The sequence below is a fragment of the Poecilia formosa genome, unplaced genomic scaffold, assembly GCF_000485575.1.
Source record: "Poecilia formosa unplaced genomic scaffold, Poecilia_formosa-5.1.2 Scaffold9, whole genome shotgun sequence".
Lineage (NCBI taxonomy): Eukaryota > Metazoa > Chordata > Actinopteri > Cyprinodontiformes > Poeciliidae > Poecilia > Poecilia formosa.
In genome coordinates this window covers 4,666,961-4,685,517 of record NW_006799948.1, presented here as the reverse complement: position 1 = coordinate 4,685,517, position 18,557 = coordinate 4,666,961, and the positions used below count along the sequence as shown (strand labels likewise).

General features: G+C 39.6%; 1 protein-coding gene across 8 annotated transcripts in view; it reads right to left on the bottom strand.

Moving 5' to 3' along the window:
• Positions 1 to 18,557, bottom strand: part of grm8a (glutamate receptor, metabotropic 8a) — a 255,278-nt gene that overhangs the window by 55,285 nt on the left and 181,436 nt on the right. For all 8 annotated transcript variants that reach the window (XM_016664539.1, XM_016664552.1, XM_016664554.1 and 5 more), the window contains one exon: positions 17,040 to 17,177. In XM_016664539.1, coding sequence (XP_016520025.1) covers positions 17,040 to 17,177 — 138 coding nt within the window. The remainder of the gene's footprint in view (positions 1 to 17,039; positions 17,178 to 18,557) is intronic.

The following is an 18,557-nucleotide window of genomic DNA, read 5'->3' as shown; positions in this document are numbered from 1 at the left end:
ACTAAAAGTAAAACTGAAGAATAAAAACAAAAATAAAAAAGGATAGGTTAGGGGGGGAAACAAACAAAAAAAAAAACAACTTTGACAAAGTAAAGATGGAAAGGAGATAAAAATGTTTGAAAGAGCTTGACCAAGAGAGAGGCAGCAGGGCACTCAGACTGATGATGACAAATAACTCCTCTCAGTCCATTCTCACCCTCGTAGCAGAGCTACAGGAGAAAGAACAACATGTTCTTTTTTAACATCATCTGAACGACTGGTAATGGCATTTCGGTGTACGAGGGAATGGTCAGGAGATGTCTGGAGGAGACTAAAACGCTCTTTACTCCGGCGTCGAGTTGCACAGCTGCTTGCCACAAGCATGCGTTCACTCTATGACACTGCATAAGCCTATCTTCTCGCAGCAGCCGAATTAATTAGTGAGGACTAATCTTTGGGTTTATTCGCCTCTAATGAACATTTGCATATTTGGATTTGGCCTTTATGCCGGTGCGCACACTCGAATTTCACATATGCCCGGTCACGCTCGTGCGCGCACGCACACAAGCAAATTTAAAATAACCTTCCAAGTTGTGATTTATTGAGAGGGATTTATGTGCTTATTAGCATAATAAGTGAACGAGGAAAAAGCAGAGTGAAAATAAAACCCTCTTTGATGCGTTGAAATGAAAATCGGTAACAGGGTGAAACACTCGTTTACTACTTTTATGGTTGCGGTAATTATACCTTTGTACAAAAAAGACTCTCTATTTTTATTATGAGCTAATCTTTTGCATCTAAGATGAGCATTTGCGCTGCAAAAAAGTACTTTTGTAAAGTTTCAGAGCTCATCATAGCACAGAAACGGCACTGGTGACTGATTAAGCTCAGCCTTGATATTCTGGAGCCTTCAGACAAAGTTTTATGCTCATCCTATTAGATCCCAGTGCTGCATTTGATACAAGTCACTACAATTTTTCTTTAGAAAGGGACCAGCAGCACCTGGCAGATTTAAATCGTATTGGTCTCAGAGATTTTACTGCTTAAATGTCAATGACGAATCTTTATCATGCGTCACTGAAAAAAAAAAACGGCAACCTTTTTTGTCTTACCATCTCGCATGAAATCAGTCAGTTCACAAGTTTACATACGTTTCCACGGTATTTGGTAGAATTGCCTTCTAAACTTGATGACCTAGATTAAACATGATCAGAGGCTGCAATCATTGATTTGTGAACACACTGCCTGATGATGTGAGAAGCTGCAGCTCTTTGAGTTTTCATGTCCAACTTGGGGGAAAAAAAAGTCTAAAACTGCTCAAATATGTAATCATTAATCGTGTGACTTTTTTATGCGTCAGTGATTAAGTCTGCGTACGTGTTTGTCTGCGTACTGTGATTAGAAAGTAACCTGCAGTGTTATAGTTTCTCTTTTATTTCATTATTTTATCTCCGTCGCCGTAACCCGTCAAGGTACTGCAGAGACGATTTAGTTCAAACTGTACAGCGCATCAAACGTTGACATTTATGTTTTAGCGATCCATTTTTAAGTAAAGGTTTATGACTAAGGTCGATGAAACCAATTAGTTAAGACTCCAAGCATGCCTTGGAGACGTGCAGTAGAACTCCAGGTGACTTCATTTTCTACTTTTCCCCTAAAACAAAACAAGTTGTCATCGTTAGAGCGGAGCATTTGAAGAACTAACTACTTGTTAATCACTTTGGATTGATTAACACAGATTTTTTTTGGATTGATTTGATAATATTTCTCTGGATATGAACAAGATCTGTTTGTAAAGAGCTTTGATTTGCTGGCATATCAATAAAAAATAGAGGAACTGAATTACATTTTTTTTAATGAAAATGAAGACTGCAGATACTGACGTTCTTTGTTGTGATCTAATGTTTTAATTTTCATGGTCATCTTCCTCACATTCATTCTTTCACTGTGTTCATCTTGCTCATGTTCAAACCCCCCTCCCCCATATTACAAGCAAGTCGCGACCACCTACGGGCGACACACACTGAACCCAGACCCATGTGTGAGTTGAGCCGAATTAACAGGACCAGAGGCACCTTGAAATCAATATGAGCGCCTATAAGGAATTAATGAGGTCCTGAAGATGAAATCCAATCCATTTTTATAGACGGCAGCCGACTGGCGTTTGGTATTCATGTCCAGGTTTGTATTTGTTCGCGACGGCGCCGATGTGAGGGAGCACCGAAAAGAAGTTAGTCCTAAGCGTCCCTGGGAGGCAAGGCTGCATGTGTCAGGAATGAAATGTATTGTAATGTGTGCGTAGGAGCATGCAGGACAAACCACAGCTCTTTGTCAGGTGTAACATCTTTGACAGAGCTTTTGTCCTTTTTGTTGTTTTTTTTTCTCCCTCCCCTTCTTCTTCTGTGTTCTGCATTTGATTCTGCACAGCAGGGCAGAGAAAACAATTTTTCCTCAGTAGCTCCATGTTCCACATGCTTGTTTGCACTCTAGAAGTCAGTCTTGCCAAACTCTTTCAGCCTGTCAAGCACTTTCAAATGGACAACGCCGACTGAAACCTGTTGCTTTCAGGCAGTGGATATGATGGGCATTGTCTAAGTTGATCCACTGGGCTTCATGCTTAAAAATAAAACGAAGGCCAAATTGCAATCGAAAGGGCAAACATCCTTGTCGAAATGCCTGATTGTGTGCTGCTAAAAGGGAAGGCAAAGCCATTTCTAAATGTTTCAATTATCAATGCAACATTTTTGCAATTCAAGAAAAAGAACAAAACAGAAATAAATCAAAGCAAGTCTATTTAATGTAAGCATTCAGTCTTCTTCAGTTCACATATCCAATTGATTGATTCAGATCAACCTGAAGTAAAGTTTAGCTCTTTGTTGGGTAGATTTCCTGATTTGCATACTTTACCAAAGGGTCAAAGAAATAAAAGATCATGTTAGACCAAAGCAACAGCAGAATAAGAAGACAACTGGAATTTATAGTGAGGAACAGTAACATAAAATCTCTCAAAAATTAAAGAACACAGATGAGAACTGCTCAGGATGGCTATGAATTTGTTCAGAGTAATACTGAAAGCACTTCAGAAATTCTTGTAAGTTACAAGAATTAGGTTAAGAACTAATCCAGAACCTTTTTTTCTTTTTTAAATGTAGTTTTTCGTATCTATGACACATTTTGTTGCCTTGACTTTAAACCTTAATGTGCCTCACACTATTCCGTTCAGTGTAGAACGTCCTGACGTTTCCAACAGGCCAAACGACTGTCAAATTTCTTCCCTGCTAAGCAAGAAATAGATAGGAAGCAGTAAACTCTCCTGACTCCTTTCCTGCCCCGAGGAAACCAGCTAAGCTGCTACTCATGTCTACCTTCTCATCAGTTTAAGTAATGAAAGGGCTTCTCTCTGACAGCTTGACAGATATATATATGTCATCCTATTGGGCAGTTAAAAAAAAAAAAGAACTGGCCACATCCAGGAAATTCTTCTGGGTTACTAGAAGAGTGTGCTCGATTTGTTTTTCCTCTTCTCGTCGTTCTTCATCGCAAATCGGCGTTCACGTAAAAACATTTGCAGCTGTATGGTCGCATCAGCAATTTTTGGTACGTGTAGCATCTACTGCACAGCTCTCGGCAAACCAGACGGGTGTTTCACGTATTCAAGAAGCTGAAACGACTAAAATTACCCAATTGTCATGCGGTGCAACGATGCCACTCTGGTCCACGCAAAGCACCTACGATGCTTGTACCATTAGTCAGTTTTGCAGTCTGGATCAGGATGAAATTAATTGTCTGTATTAAACCAAAGACTACAGTTCTCTTTGTCTAATGTTCTGCCACAATTACCCATCTAATTAAGCTAATACACCACAAATAAAGGGGCAGGATATTGATTAGCACACAGGATATTACTATGGAATGTGTTTTAAAGTAGTTTTGATAAAAAGGAGTAATTACTTGAAAAGTCAATCGAAGTATGAGAGCTAGTATAGGCGAGTGGTCCATCTCAAACCCAAATTAGCATCAAGTGCTAATATATATATATATTTTTTTAGATCATCCCTAATAAATACACGAGAACACGACAAACTCGTTGCGGTTACACAATCATTAAATAAAAACTGTGGACTTCATGTCAACAGCTGGAACCAGTTCAGCAGAAGGTACTTGGAGTCGTCAGCTGTAAACTGTAGAAGGGGTGTCTGCTACAGGTTGATGAATCCACTGTTTGTTCCTAATCAGATTTGTGACCTCATTGTATGCACCACCCTCTCTTTAAAGCTGGAGGCATCTCCTTGTTTTTCCTGACATACGCTCTTCTCTCGTTTCTGTTCGGATTACGTGCACATTCCCACTCAGACGAGCATCAGAACAAAGTATTGTACTTCGAGCCATAGATCAAACTGCCGTGCAATAATGAGAATCTCTCTCTCTCTCTGCAGTTCTTATGAGATGTGAAATGACATGATGCACCATTAATCAGCGTATCGCAAGAAAACGCAATCCCCACTTCCAGACAGCTAAACGACTGTTACTCCGGCGCACTGCGCTAGCTGGGGGGAAACACTACCGTCTGCGTTTCTCCGGGTTGCGTCAGGTGCAGAAACTGGAGCAAAGGCTGCTCGTGTTTGGTGAGTGTGAGGAGTTCGCTACGATCCGGCTTTTGTTCAATCTGTCAGCACGTTGTCAGCACCTGGCGGGAGCACCGATTACACACATTCGTTTTTGCCAAAGCGCACTCGTTGTGTGCAGGTGCAAAGTAAAGCAAGAAAAAAAAAGAAACCTCATCAAGACGTAGAGCTAAATAAATGTAAAGATAAAAGCACAGATGTACCAAATATTTATACGCTCTCTGCTTTATATGTGTTACACTCTCATCTGTTTTTTTTTGTTTTTTTTTACCAGCCAGCAGCTGCTAAATGAAATTCAGCCTTTCAGCTTTCTGTTAATGACATCAGAGACCACAGGCAGCTTGGCTGGTTGCTTGCTGAGTAAGAGAGGATTTGCTCTAAATAAAAAAAGAAGAAGAAGAAGAAAAAAAACAATCCGTCAGAGAACTCCAAGAGGCAGAAGTAGAGATGAAAAGTAGCTTTCATGTCTCATAAAAGTTGTGCGAACCAGAAGCTGAGCGAGGAGGCAATCATCTCCATATCTGCCTGCGAGACATTTTAGACACGTTGTGGTCGATTATTTGTTCTCGTCGCAACGGAAAGGGAGGCCCGGCGCGAGGCGATTCGTTTTTGAGATTTGTACAAACCCATTACGGATTCCGGAGAAGAGCCGCAGAAAGAAAGAAAGAAACTTTGCTACAAAACATTATTTCTAGAAGAAAATTTCCTTCAAAATTGAGGTAACTGTCCATCCGTCTTGACAACTACAGTAAATATATACAGTAGTAGCGTGAAGGCAGGGGACTTCAAATGGATATTTTCGCATTATTTTCAAAATCTTCAACCCTTCAAAAAAAAAAATTTTTACACCGCATTTTGAAGAAGCTCTTCAAAGGAGGCTGTCAAAATGCACGACAACTCACTTGAATCTTTAAATCAGCACTTCATCGCTGGTGCAGAGGTGCAAAGTCCACAACTCTCTCTGATAGCATCAAAATGACTGGAGATAAAAGTGGAAAAGAAAAAAAGAGGGGGGAGGGTGGGGAGGATTTCTATTGCAGTAACATGATGTTGACTTATTGGATAAAACTGACACCGCTGGTCTTGTTTCATTAAAACAAAAATAACATTTGTTACTGTCCACGTAACAAATGCAAGAAATCTAAGGTTAAAGAAGTGACCTTGAAAACTTGCTGGAATTCAAACAAAGCATTGGGACGGGAAGGAAAGCAGATCTAGATCACACTGGAAGCTTTTAGTATGTCAGGAACTGTCAGTCTACTGGGAGAATCATGCAGAATCATCTCTCAAGGCTGAAAAACAAACAAAAAAAAAAATCAAGTGAGCAGTAGCTGCATGAATGGAAATGGGCTCAACAAAATTGGACATTATCTTTCCTTGGTCCCCAAAGACTTGCTATCCGCTGCAACATTCAAACAGCTGGGTCAAATTTTGGCAAGCGACATTAAAAAAAAAAACAGAAAAGATTTCATCACAATTTTGGCATCAATTATCCAAGAAGGTGGGTGTGTTAAGATGTGGAGGATGTTTTCTTAGCATCATTTAAATCCCACACCCCGACCGAGTATTATTGTTGCTGATCACGTTCGTTCCTTCTTTATTCACAGCGCTACAATCTTCTAATAGGTACTTCCAGGAGCATAATGCACCATGTCTAAAAGCTCAAAACGTCTCAAACATGATAATGAGTTCGTTTTACTGGAGTAGGCGCCGCGGTAAGCAGAAATATTAGCACCGTGGACGTGCTGCCGGCAAAATCTGCTGTGGCTGCATAAACACCGGTCAAAGTCGTTGACACCTGTTTTGAATCTGCGTTAACGGAGGCGGTTCCCAGTAGAGTTGAACCTGCTGGTAAAAGTTGTTTTTGTTCAATGCTGTTCAAGGGCGAGTTAGACTTTATGAGATCAACAAGTGGCTCTGAACTTTCTGCAACTCTGTCAATTCATAAATAAGTTAGGTTCCTTCAGACGAAGAAGTGGAAACACGCGGCGCGTTTCTCTTCGTAGAACTACGAGTACCAAGTACGTAGAAGAAGATGGGCTTCTGTACTGCCAAGAAAAAGGACTGATCGTCAAGCTACAAAGTTGCGACAAGCAAGTAAATAAAAGGGAAGCGTATTAAACGGTAAATGGCTTGTACTTTATCTAGACCCCCAAACCACTCAAGCACACACTCAAGTGCTGTATTAATTACAAAGTCACTGCAAATTTGTATAAGGATGAGTAAAAAAATGTGTGTTTTGCGATTCTACACAAAGACACACAAAGTATCCCGCAGTCGCAACTTATTTTTCTGCTAAACCTGTAATCTGTAATGTGATGATCTGGTGGACACATTTTACCTTCTTTTACTTACTTTTTTTTTTNATCTGGTGGACACATTTTACCTTCTTTTACTTACTCTTTTTTTTTTTTTTTTTTTTTTTTTACTGAAGGTTATTTGATGGTGAGAACCTTATGCTGGTTCATAGCGAACAGTGACCGTTATTCCTTAATGTTAAAGGCAATGTTCACCAGCAAACAACCCCTTTAAGACTACCTGACAAACTCTCTACAGTCAATATCTGCCAAAATGTTTGCCACATGGAAAAACCATCTAACAAATCAGTTAATCGTAACATTTGTCACTCATGGGGAGTTTCACACCGTTCTTTTCTGATTTCATCAGACATCTGCATTGCTTATTCTACCTTGAATAATAAAAAGAGAATACTTGGTTTCAGTTTTATCTCTGTTACTTTTTATTTCACAATTCTCCTGTTATTTTTTTAGCATCTTTGCCTTTAAAAATATCCACCTCTCATGTAATCCTGCAGTATAATTTTATTATAAAAACTGAATGCTTTTGTTGTAATGTGTCAAACTTTTTTCCGCCAAACTTTTCATTTCCTTTCGGTGTTTTATGCCATTGATTTATTAATTCTTGATTTCGCGTTCACTTTTTTTTTTGTGTGGAAGCTTTAGTGCTAACGCTTCTTGAAATATACGTTAGCCAACCCTAAATGTGTCGTCTCCAAATGCAGCCCTGCGCATGAATAAGAATGACTTATTGGAACCATCAAGATTAAAAGTGCTGTTTTATAGAAAGTTAATCAAAATCCCAATCTCTTTCCTTTCCAAAGCCTGCGTATTTAATCTGGCTCCACTGATGCATATAAGCAACACTTGCACACCTGCAGAACTTGGCTCATTCCTTCTGGCTCATTTAACAGAAGGTCCCACTATCAGCTTGATGCCAGCAAAACCAATGAAAAAGAAACAAATGGCATGCCTTACTAACTCGTAAGCAAAGCCGCTGCTGTATTTAAGACAAAAACAAACCAATGCATTAAGGCAGTGAGGTAGGACTAATGTAAGGCTGCTCAATGGCTAAGTGCTTTGATTGATGGCCTCATGGACCAGCGCCTCAAACGCATTTCACACGTAATGATTTATGGTCCCAAAGATGACAGACTAATGATTTAAACAAGCTCCTTAATTAAACCTCAATTTGGGATCTATATTCAGCCTTCGTCCAAAAATAAGTGGAGACTTTTCTCCTCTTTCATTGTTGTTTTTTCTTTGCCTGCTATGTCACTTGGATGTAAATAAAACCTCGCAGAAAGATCAAATCTATTTGACGATCTGAAACATTTGGGGTAAGATCTCGAAACGCTCAAATTCAATTGGGTTTTATTATTTGCATTTAGTTGAAACGTCATCAGTCTTCCTGCATTTGCTAAAGTTTTCTTTTGCTGTGTTTTTTTTTCTTTTTTGTTTTTCCATTTTAAATTCTGCCATCACCTCATACAAGCCCTCACATTATTTTATTCCCATTCCTCCTTTGGCTCAGAGCTAGTTCTAAGGCAAATCTGCCAAGACGGAAACAAACAATCGATAGAGGAGAATGGGAAATGAACATAAGGCAGAGGGTGAACTTAATTTGACAAGAAAGCATTGAAGCTGCCAGGGGCAACAATGTTGCACCACTCAAGTCTGGGTGAATTGCGAGAGCTGGAGTTTGTGCAATTGTAATTAAATGGATCTCAGGCCTGTGATTGGTGCAAGTATTTAGCCCGAGTCGAATTTATTCTTAATATTAATATGGTGTCTGAATTATTCACCTTGAGGCAATGCATTAAATACAAAGCTGAGAAAGCCAAATCCTAAATTTTGATGGAAAGTGTTACATTAATAATCAGTTACAGTTTTTATTTTCACCACTTGGTGGCCTATTAAGACGAGGCTTTAATGAATGAGGATCCACCAAATCAAACTGGTTTTCATTTCATTTCAGTTTAAAATCGTCAACTACATATATATACATATGTACTGATAACTGTGGAGGTAATCAGCTGGATTCCACACACCTGTGACCATGGAAATATTTCAAACTTCAGAGGTTGCTTATTAAAATGGACTAGTGACACTTGTTTTACATTGTGCCAGTGCAACAAATCTACATTGCATACACATTTTCTTCCCTTGAACTTTATTATTAAAATTAACTTTTAAATGAAATGTCAAATTGTTGCGTCTAATCTGATTTGAACGCTGGAGTTTACTAATCCAGGAAAAGGCGGCACAATTTTTGCTCGCACGTTCTGCTAAAACATCACGAGTTTGCTATTGTTGACGTGTTTTCTGAAATCCTGTTGTGTTTTTTTCACTTCAGGGTTGCCGTAGCGATCCAGCTTGCAGCCAGAAACTTTCCTGCTTCATAAAGATCGATTTTCAGCATAACACCACTTTTCATGAATAATATGAGGGCATTGACATATGTGGCTAATATACAATATATTACGTTGCTAAATTATTACTGATATATATTAATCCTGATAGTATACTCAGCAAATATAAATAATTCAACAGTCATTATTCACATTCTGCTAAATCACGGCCTTGACAATTTAGATTTGCTCTCGAATTATACGGCGGCGTATTGAACTTTTCTCATCTAGTTTTATCAGTCCATTCCTCTTTCTGCTGGTGGACTTTTTTCTTTTTTTTTTAACGTTAGCATGTCTTTTATCCCACCGCTCTTGAGCAAACACATTCCTGTACAGCTTAAACCCAATCAGGGGAGGGAGATGGAATGAGGAGAGACGGTACAGACAAAAAGCAGATGTCAAAGGTAAGTGGGAGAGGACGGGATGAAAATTGGATTCAGGTACAAAAAAAAAAAAGAAAAAAGAAAAACTAGGGACGAATGGGGGGAATGTAAATGAAAATAGGAACAAGAAATGAAGACATAAATCATGAAAGGATGGTTGGTAGAAAACCTCAGGAGCTGATTGGACTGCAGGAGTCGCCTTATGCCACATCAAGGCACTAGAATTGTTCCCTATTGCAATAAAATATATGCATTTGCTTATGTGCATGGAGAATGTGCTAATATATTCCAACACCTCTCCTACTTGAGTTCTGAAACAGAAAATATGCACAAAAACTTTATATTAAAACATATTTTACACGTAACTCATTAATCTTTTTTTTTTTTTAACCTCTTAAAGAACGGGAATAAATGTATCCGTTTTCATCTCCACGATTCCTGGCAGGAAAGGCGAGTCCAGGAGTGGAGTGGCCATCTTCCTTCCTCAAGTTTTATCGTACTCTTTAGCATTGTTTGCTTTAATTGCCACAGAACTTGTCAAATCTTTAGGGGAGCCTGTACTGATTACTGAGAGGAGATTTAAATAGGACTTAAGCAGGATCTACAGAGCATTCTTTGCTCTTTCCTATGACTGCAAATATGCCAATTAGGCTCCAACAGCTTAGTGGAGGCGATCCCGGAGCAGAAATCTCTACTGCTGGCCAAAAACGTGAAGCCAGTTGTCATTTTTCTACGTTTCCCTTGAAATGTGCAAATAAACCAGATGAAATCTAAAAGCTTTAGCAAAAAGTTTAACATATTTGTCTTTCAAAAGACTGATATACGGCACAGTTTGACGTGCTGAGGTAGGAGTTAATCCTGAAGAAGGTAAAACCAAAATCGTCTCAGATGTAAAGAGCCACGAAATTAACGCGGAAAACTAAACAGTCAAAATCTCAATCTACATCATTATCTAAATTCACATTATTAGATGTAGATACATTTGTGAGACACAAACTTGCATAACACAAAATAAAAATGACAGAAAAACCTCAGTTACTTTCTTATATACATTAATGTTAAAACAATTCTTAGAGGTATCTAATAGTGCATCACCGATTTTGTTGCAAAATACATTTAAAACGGCTGGATTTGCAACTTTTTTTTAGGAGTGTGATTCCTGTTTCCGACTTAATCCAAGTATGTATATATATATATATATATATATATATATATATATATATATATATATATATATCCTAAAATAACTACATTCTGCTATGTGTTTATGTCTGTGTTTCCAGATAGATGCCTCAAACTCCACAGAATTGCCTGTAACAGCAACAAGTAGTTTCACATCCCTACTGCATCTAAAGAGGAATATCGCTGGATGTCACAGTCACGCTCTGTACTGCACGACTGCCTCCCATAAATCAACCACCGCAGAGGGCATCACGGAAAGTGGTTAGATAACCACGTCCTCCACAACAAAATGGAAAAAAGGATCATTTCTCTGCAGGTAAATGACACTTCAGCTCCTCAACTTTTACTTTTTCACTGCACAAAACTGTGGCAACGTGCGTCTCTCTGCAAACTGCCCTCTTGTTGCCTACGAAAACATCCAGAGAGAAACCTTAGAGGTGCCGTTTTTCGCTGAGTAAGAAATGCGCGCAATGTGCTCAAAAGGCAAGAACATCAAACTATCGCTTAGTAGCTTTAAGAAGATAAATTCACCATTAATAACCCTCTCCAAAGTATTAATTATTGATGGTAAACTGGGGAAATATAAAGCTCCCAGTGAGTGTGTGTGGATGTCTGCAGACAAGCATTTCCCCAAGACTCCCTGTTTGCCAATGAGAGAGTAAAGTTACACCATTAACTTCTGCTGGTAGCTTAAAAAAATAATAATCTCATAATAAATAACTTTTAAAAAGTAAAGTGAATACAAAATCTTGAACATCCCTGAGTCCCTAGTCTCACACCAGAAATTATCTTAAACATTTTATTATGCATAGTAATCAGTGGGCAGTCGTGTTCATGCATCTAAGCTACTTAATCACTCCATATGCTGACACCTACTGGCCAATCAGTGGACATTCACAAAATATGTCTGCATGTCACATGGAAGGCCACTGACAAAAATGCAGAACGCCCGGAGACTGCATGCCCAGGTACAGAAAAGAACGGAAATTGAGCGGAAATTACTTAAAGGACTAACAAAACTGTTAAAACGTGCAATATTTTACCTGGACTTTTTACCAATGAGTTTGATAAACAGTGCCAGAATAGTAAAAAAAAACAAAAAACAAACAGGATTTAAGGGCACAAGACTGGCTGGTTTGGCCATTTTAGAAATTGCATCTCTATCTGGTTTACAGAGAATGGATGGAAAGAGAAAATATCCAGACAAAAATAACTTGACGTCTGGGGTCGGAGGGGAATGGCAAGACTTGTTCCCAATCAGAAAAATATAGACTTGGCCACATTTTAAATTGTTTTCCTCGTCATTCTGTAAGAATTGCATATGACACTTTTTTTTTTTACTACATCTGTAAATGTTATTGGACCCATCAACCCCAGCATGCAAAACCTGCCTCTTTCATAATAATAGAGGCCAGCTACTGCAAACTACCATACACAGCTTCATGAAATATACATCATTACAAATTGCTTTGCAAATGGCTTTTCAGAAAGCTCCATAAACAGCAGACCTGAAGAGTTAACCATCATCACTGCTAGATGTAAGCTTAAGCTCAAGATCTCATATTTGTTTTGTCAAAATAATGCACTGAATTAAATAAACTCCAAGAAAACAGATTTTTTTTTTTTTTTTTGACTACCACTCAATCGAATCTCTAATAGAGTGAAATCAAGTACATCACTTTTTTTTTGATGTTCTCAAGAGTTTACCAAGAATTCTGAAGGCCGACTTATGTCCATGCCAGAGAAGATTAGCATATGCAGAACAAAGAAGTAAAAAAATACAAAATTGAGAGATACAAAATATAGATGTCACTCATTCCCCAGAGAGCGACATGTCGCAACCCACACAGACAAAGAGACAACTGCCTGCATCGTACCAACCTTGTTTCCTCTTCACAGAACACTTTGTTTCGTTTCTGTGTTTACCGGAGGCTTGCATCTCCTGTCACCCTGAATGTTGTTGCTCTCTGGTGCACTGAATCCACCGGTGGAGAAAAAAAAAAAAAAATGCATGCACTAAGCGAGCATGTTAATGTGTTTAACTCTAGTTTTCTCTCCCCCTCTGTATGCATAACCGTCCAAGTGAGAGCAGGCTGAGCCAAGGACCTGTGGTTATTTATTTTTTTTTTTAAAAAGATCAATTTAAGTCAGCGTACTGGGGGAGGGTTGGAAAAGAAAGAGGAGCGAGTTCATTGTGCAAACCGTGATCGTTGAACTTTAGAAACAAAAGGGCGGGCACGATATTGGCAAATGCGTGAGGACGTGGATTCAATCGACGCACGCAACCCGCGGAGATTTGCCTAAAAACACTCCAGTTGTATTTAGACATGTTCTGCTCTTCTGTCTCTTTGCTCCAATTAGGAGCTGGTCTACTAACAAACACTAGTGTGGTCTGTCCAGAAATCATTGTACATACATGCATAAAAAAAAAAAAGAAGTTTAAAAGAAAGAACTTGCCAAGAGAATACAGACACCTGAGACTACGAAAAAACATAAAATAAGCATAGTGGTAGAGGTAATCAACACATACTGCAGCTTGTGCCCTCGTCCAGGATTTTTATCTGCAGCCACTGGGGATACAAGTGTGTCTGAGTATGTGGGCTTATCTGTGATCTGCTGTCTGCCATAGTCAGCTTCCCCCTCTGGCATCTTTTTATATATATATTTTTTTATTTTACCAGACCGCTTTCTTTCAGTATCGCTGCGTTTTTGGCTCGAGGGTCTGAGTGGACCGAGCTGATGAGCTCATCAGCGGTGTCTCCAAGTCTGAGAGCCTGGGATTTCCTTTTTAATTTTATTATTATTATTATTATTATTATCATTATTGTTATTTTTGCATGTGTGCATGTTTTTCGCTGACAGAGAAAGTGAAGCGATGAAAGCCGAAAGGCGTGGTGGCGCACTCGGATCGTTAAAATGTATTTCTCAGATTGGAGTCACTTGGAGAAGCTACCAAAGAAATAAAAGCCAAAACAACCTGTGCTTCCACTCGGCTCCTTTGAACTGGTTCAGTGGGGGATCCTTGTTCTTTCATTTCTAGAAGATTTTAAATAGACCTGCTACTTAGCATCAACTCGGGGTCCATATCTCAGTATTTTTAAAGAATTGGTATTTAAGACACTGACTAACACGGCTCCTGATATCTGTTGTTGGTCCACTGGTAATTTGTTTCACGGCCAAAGCTCCAGTAAGCTGTAGGAGCTCATTTTGCACTGATGGTCACAAAAAACAACCCAATTTTTATACATGGCTTTCAAAATTTCCCTATTATGTACACTTTTTCTTTTTAATCCAAAAGAAAAACTATTGGCTTCTGCATATTCTTGGTGTTTAATGCCACGTGGTGGCATTAAAGCATTTTAAGAGCTCCATTTTAAGGATGGAGCTCTTTGCTCCATCCTTAAAATGAAACAATGTTAACTGAATTTTATGACGTCCAAAGTAAAGGACAAAGATTTTTAGAGAACATTGTTTTTTAAAGTTTTGTCTGCACACAGTTGACTAGAATCACATTTAAATATGATTTGAGCTGAATTATCAATAAGCTGATTAAAAAAAACAACAGATTGTGGCAGTTTATCATTTCAGCTAACTTTTCATAAAATCATTCTCAACAGGATTAAGATGAGACTTTTGAGAATATTGTTGCTTTATGCGTCATGTCAGAAGCATCTTTGGAAAAAGTTTTATCTTACTTTTATGTTTGTGTTGTGATATTGTATTGCACAGTGCACACTAACAAATGGTGCCCTCCTGTTTATGACTTTTAGTAGACAAGTGTTTGAAGACCTGTCTGTACGCTGGTCTGCTTCTTGACATGCACAAGTGTCGCATGTGAGACAGTCCTGTGAGGGACTGTCTCCACACATGACTGGTTGAGCTGCCGCGGTCTGCTCCCAGCGGAGACGATGGCTCCCCACCTGAGGCTGGCCTGTGGTGGGGGGATAGAGGAGCGACTCCTCTGTCAGCAGGCAGGACTCCCCATGGTGGCCCCTGGCTCTGTGTCTGTACTATGTTGGCAAGGGGCCGGTGTTTTGGGAATGACGTTGGGGGCTCTGTTGGGGTTGTGTGTGGGTTTGTTCGACTGAGAGCTCTACCCTTGCTGTTGCTGGGTTATTGGATGATGGCCCACCTTCCCCACAGGGTGGTGTTGAGCTGATTGTGGGTCCTGAGGATTTTCTAATTCCTCTGGGTTGTCTTGCCGGGTTGGACTGCACGGGGCCCTCACTTCATCTGATCCCGGATTTCTGCTGTGAGCTTTGTGGCTGCCTACTGGGTGGTTGGTTCTCACTGCTCCATGCAGGGGGAGTCTTGCTGCTAGATGCCTTTGTAGAGCCTTGTGTCTTTTCCTGTGCGCCCGCTGCTCCTTTGCCTCGGCTTCCCACCTCTGTCAGGTTTATGCTGTTCAACAGGTGTGCCAGGGGTAGCTGTGACCCTCATTGATCCATCAAGGGCTTACCCTTCTTCCCACTTCAACTCTTAGGAATTACCAGGTAACATATTCATACATGCACACACCGTTACCCTTTTCTTCCTCACAAAGTGTTGTTCAGTGTCTATTTCCTTTCTCTTTTCCACTGAGCAACCACACAGTCTAGTTCATGTAATAAAACTGATAATGCAACAGAGGGCAGTGTCTCAAAATCCATTGTTTTAGGAGTAAAAGACCCCCTCACACAAGTCACCCTGCGCTTTTCCATGCAATATGCCATAAATGTCAGAACAGGACACGTCAAAAAACGACTCGGACTGTATCTGGGACCAACCCCCTAAATTGGGACATATCTAATAGTGACTCTTGTTCAGCTGTCCCACTTTCAGACACCTTCCTTGCAGAACCCGTCATTTGTAATTCGCAATGTGCAAAACTATTAACACATTATTATGCAAACACTAAAGATGGTGTATTATTCCATTAAACGTCCTCAAAGGTTACAAACTTTTACTTTTGATACTTTGAGTGCAATTTGCTGTCAGCTTCACTCACTCACCAAGATGTTTTTGTTTCTTTTTAAAGTTGAATCCTCTTTGACTGTGTAACCAAACTCCATAGAACTTGTTTTAAGATGCAGGCGAGGGACAAAGTTGTAACTGTTTCAGAGGCACCACAACATGCACTAGATATGATATAGCATTGCAATTTCAAGCTTATAGGACTCTCACACGTCTTGTGTAAAAAGTTTTATATATGGTGTGAAGTAAGATACGTTTTCCCTCAATTTTGTCAAAATGCATTAGTTTCTCCACTTTTCTAATCCTCATTTGACATTTATGTTTTGTTATGTCATTACATCTCTTGTCAATGTATAAACCTTCCGCCTTTTCCATTGTTTTGAGGAAAACATCATTCACATCGCTCATCTGTTTCAGAAAAACAACATCATTCCTTTTTCAACAGGTTCCCATCATCTGTGTCAGAACGGCGGTGAGGTGGCCGCTGAGCGGTTTGTGTTCCCATCATGAAAGTCGGAGTACTTGGAATTAATGAACTCTAGCACATGATTAAAGGACCCTGGACACGTACAAGCCGACGCGCACAGATGCCACGGGGGAAGCAATAGGCGGTCAATGGGAGTTGCGGACCTTACAAACCTAATTATGTGAATTAATGGCAGGCATCAGTCAGGGAGTACGCAGTGTGTCACACTTAAGAACATGCAGGCCCAATCAGCCGGAGACAAAAGTGCAGAGATCACACCAACTGGTCGTGTCCCAGTGTGACGCCTCATCCGCTCCTGGCTCACTTCTTTCGTTTGGTGAACTGACAATAAAGCTTAAAGGCTCAAACTTGTTTCACACAAACAGCGCAAACGCATAACAGCAGGAGATTCCAACACAGACAAGGAAACATGTACTGTGTAAACACGCAGGTACAAGAAATATTATGTTGCTGTCATTTCAAGCATTCATTTCAACAAGGTATTTCCTTTTCTTGATACATTTGGTTATTTGCATTCCGTAGATGTTGCGTTTTGTTCAGGCTCTCATGACTGTCGATGTACAATAGAAAGGGACTCATTCAGGGAAATCCTTTCAGTATTGGAAGACGTTAACCTGTTTTCATAAAGTGTGAATTGCTATGAACCAGATTTTTTTTCTGATACTATCTTGGTGAGTCTCCTCTAAAATAAAACCACATAATAGCAAAAACACAAGTCTTACCTGTGCATTTTTTCTGCGCGCTGGTCCGTTTGCCGTGCATCCCGAGCCTGCAGTCGAAGTTTTCCTCCCAGAACTCGGCAAACCAAACGTTTCTTCTGTTGTTGGACAGAGATCGGCTGCGGAAATACCGGTCAAATGCTGCACAGAAGACAGAGAGGCCAAAAGTTAAAGCAGCACAAACAGGATTCGAAGAGCGGAGACTGAATCGCCATCACTGACGAAAAGGGGTGGGGCTTTAATAAATCAGCATCTGATGGGGCTCAGAACTTGTACCGAGCTTACCAGAAATGTTAAAATTATTCTCAGCAGTAAAACACATTTAGACATGGGGAAAAAAAAAAAATTAATAGCCACTATGTGATTTATAATGCGATTTTGGTGATCTCCTTCCTTCAATTTAATAAAACAGAAGATGGGAAATAGTAAAAGCTTTCCAAACACAAATGAATGGAAAAAAGCAGATGGCATATGGTAGGATAGGATGACCAGATCACTTTAAGAAAAAAAAAAAACCAGGACGTTGTTCACACGGAGGCTGAAACGAATAAGGCAATTTAAGTCGATCCTCCAACACAACATGCTGAGGTTAAACTGCAACAGTACATGTCGCAACATCCAACGCTCAGTGAGAAACGATCAAGTTGACTGAGACACCCTGTGCCATGTGTGACTCGGCGTACAAGCTGACAAGCGCTGCCTTGATTGATCTCATCTGCTGTCACAGATGTGGATTCGGCGCGTACCTGTTCAGCTTTACAGATAGGCAGACTGCTGGGAGAACAGTGGGTTCGCTCCATGTGCAACTCGACGGGAAGCACATGTCATGTGGGATCACCCGCCTCCTACTGTGATGGCAGATGTGCTCAAAAACGGTAACATAAGCATCCCTTCTTCTGTCAAAAACCACGAAGGGGGAGGAAAAAAAAAAAAAAAAAAAAAATCCTCACACGCTAACAAAATTTCCTTGCCAAAATGCGTGGATTATTCTTTGAGACAGAGTTCGTTTTTTTTTTTTGATGAATGCTGTTTAATTTGCATTTTTCTTACATTGTTTTGTGAGAACTAGGAGACAACATTCAGTAAAGGAGAACTTTGTCTAAAGATTGAATCCAATCAGTTAAGAAGAATTGTAAATCTAATGAATCGTTTCAATAAAAACGACAAAAATCTTTTTTTTACATTTTCTGTTGTCTTGTTTCCGATGCACCTTATAAATGTCAAGTTGCTTTTTGACTTCTTGGAAAGTGACACCTGAGCTTTTAAAAAAGCGAACATCAATGATTAATACAATCACACTTTCTTCCTATAGGCTTCTCACACAAGTTACAACCCAATATTTTATCTGCTGCTGCTATTGCTTAATGAAATGCTTGGGTCAAAGCAAAGCCCCTTGTTTTATAGTTGAAGAAAGCCACACCAACCATTTTCATAATTTCAAGGCCAGATGATAGATGAAGTAACCTTTAAATATGTTACTTCATCTTTTAAAACTTGCATATTCAAATTTTTAAGGGTTGG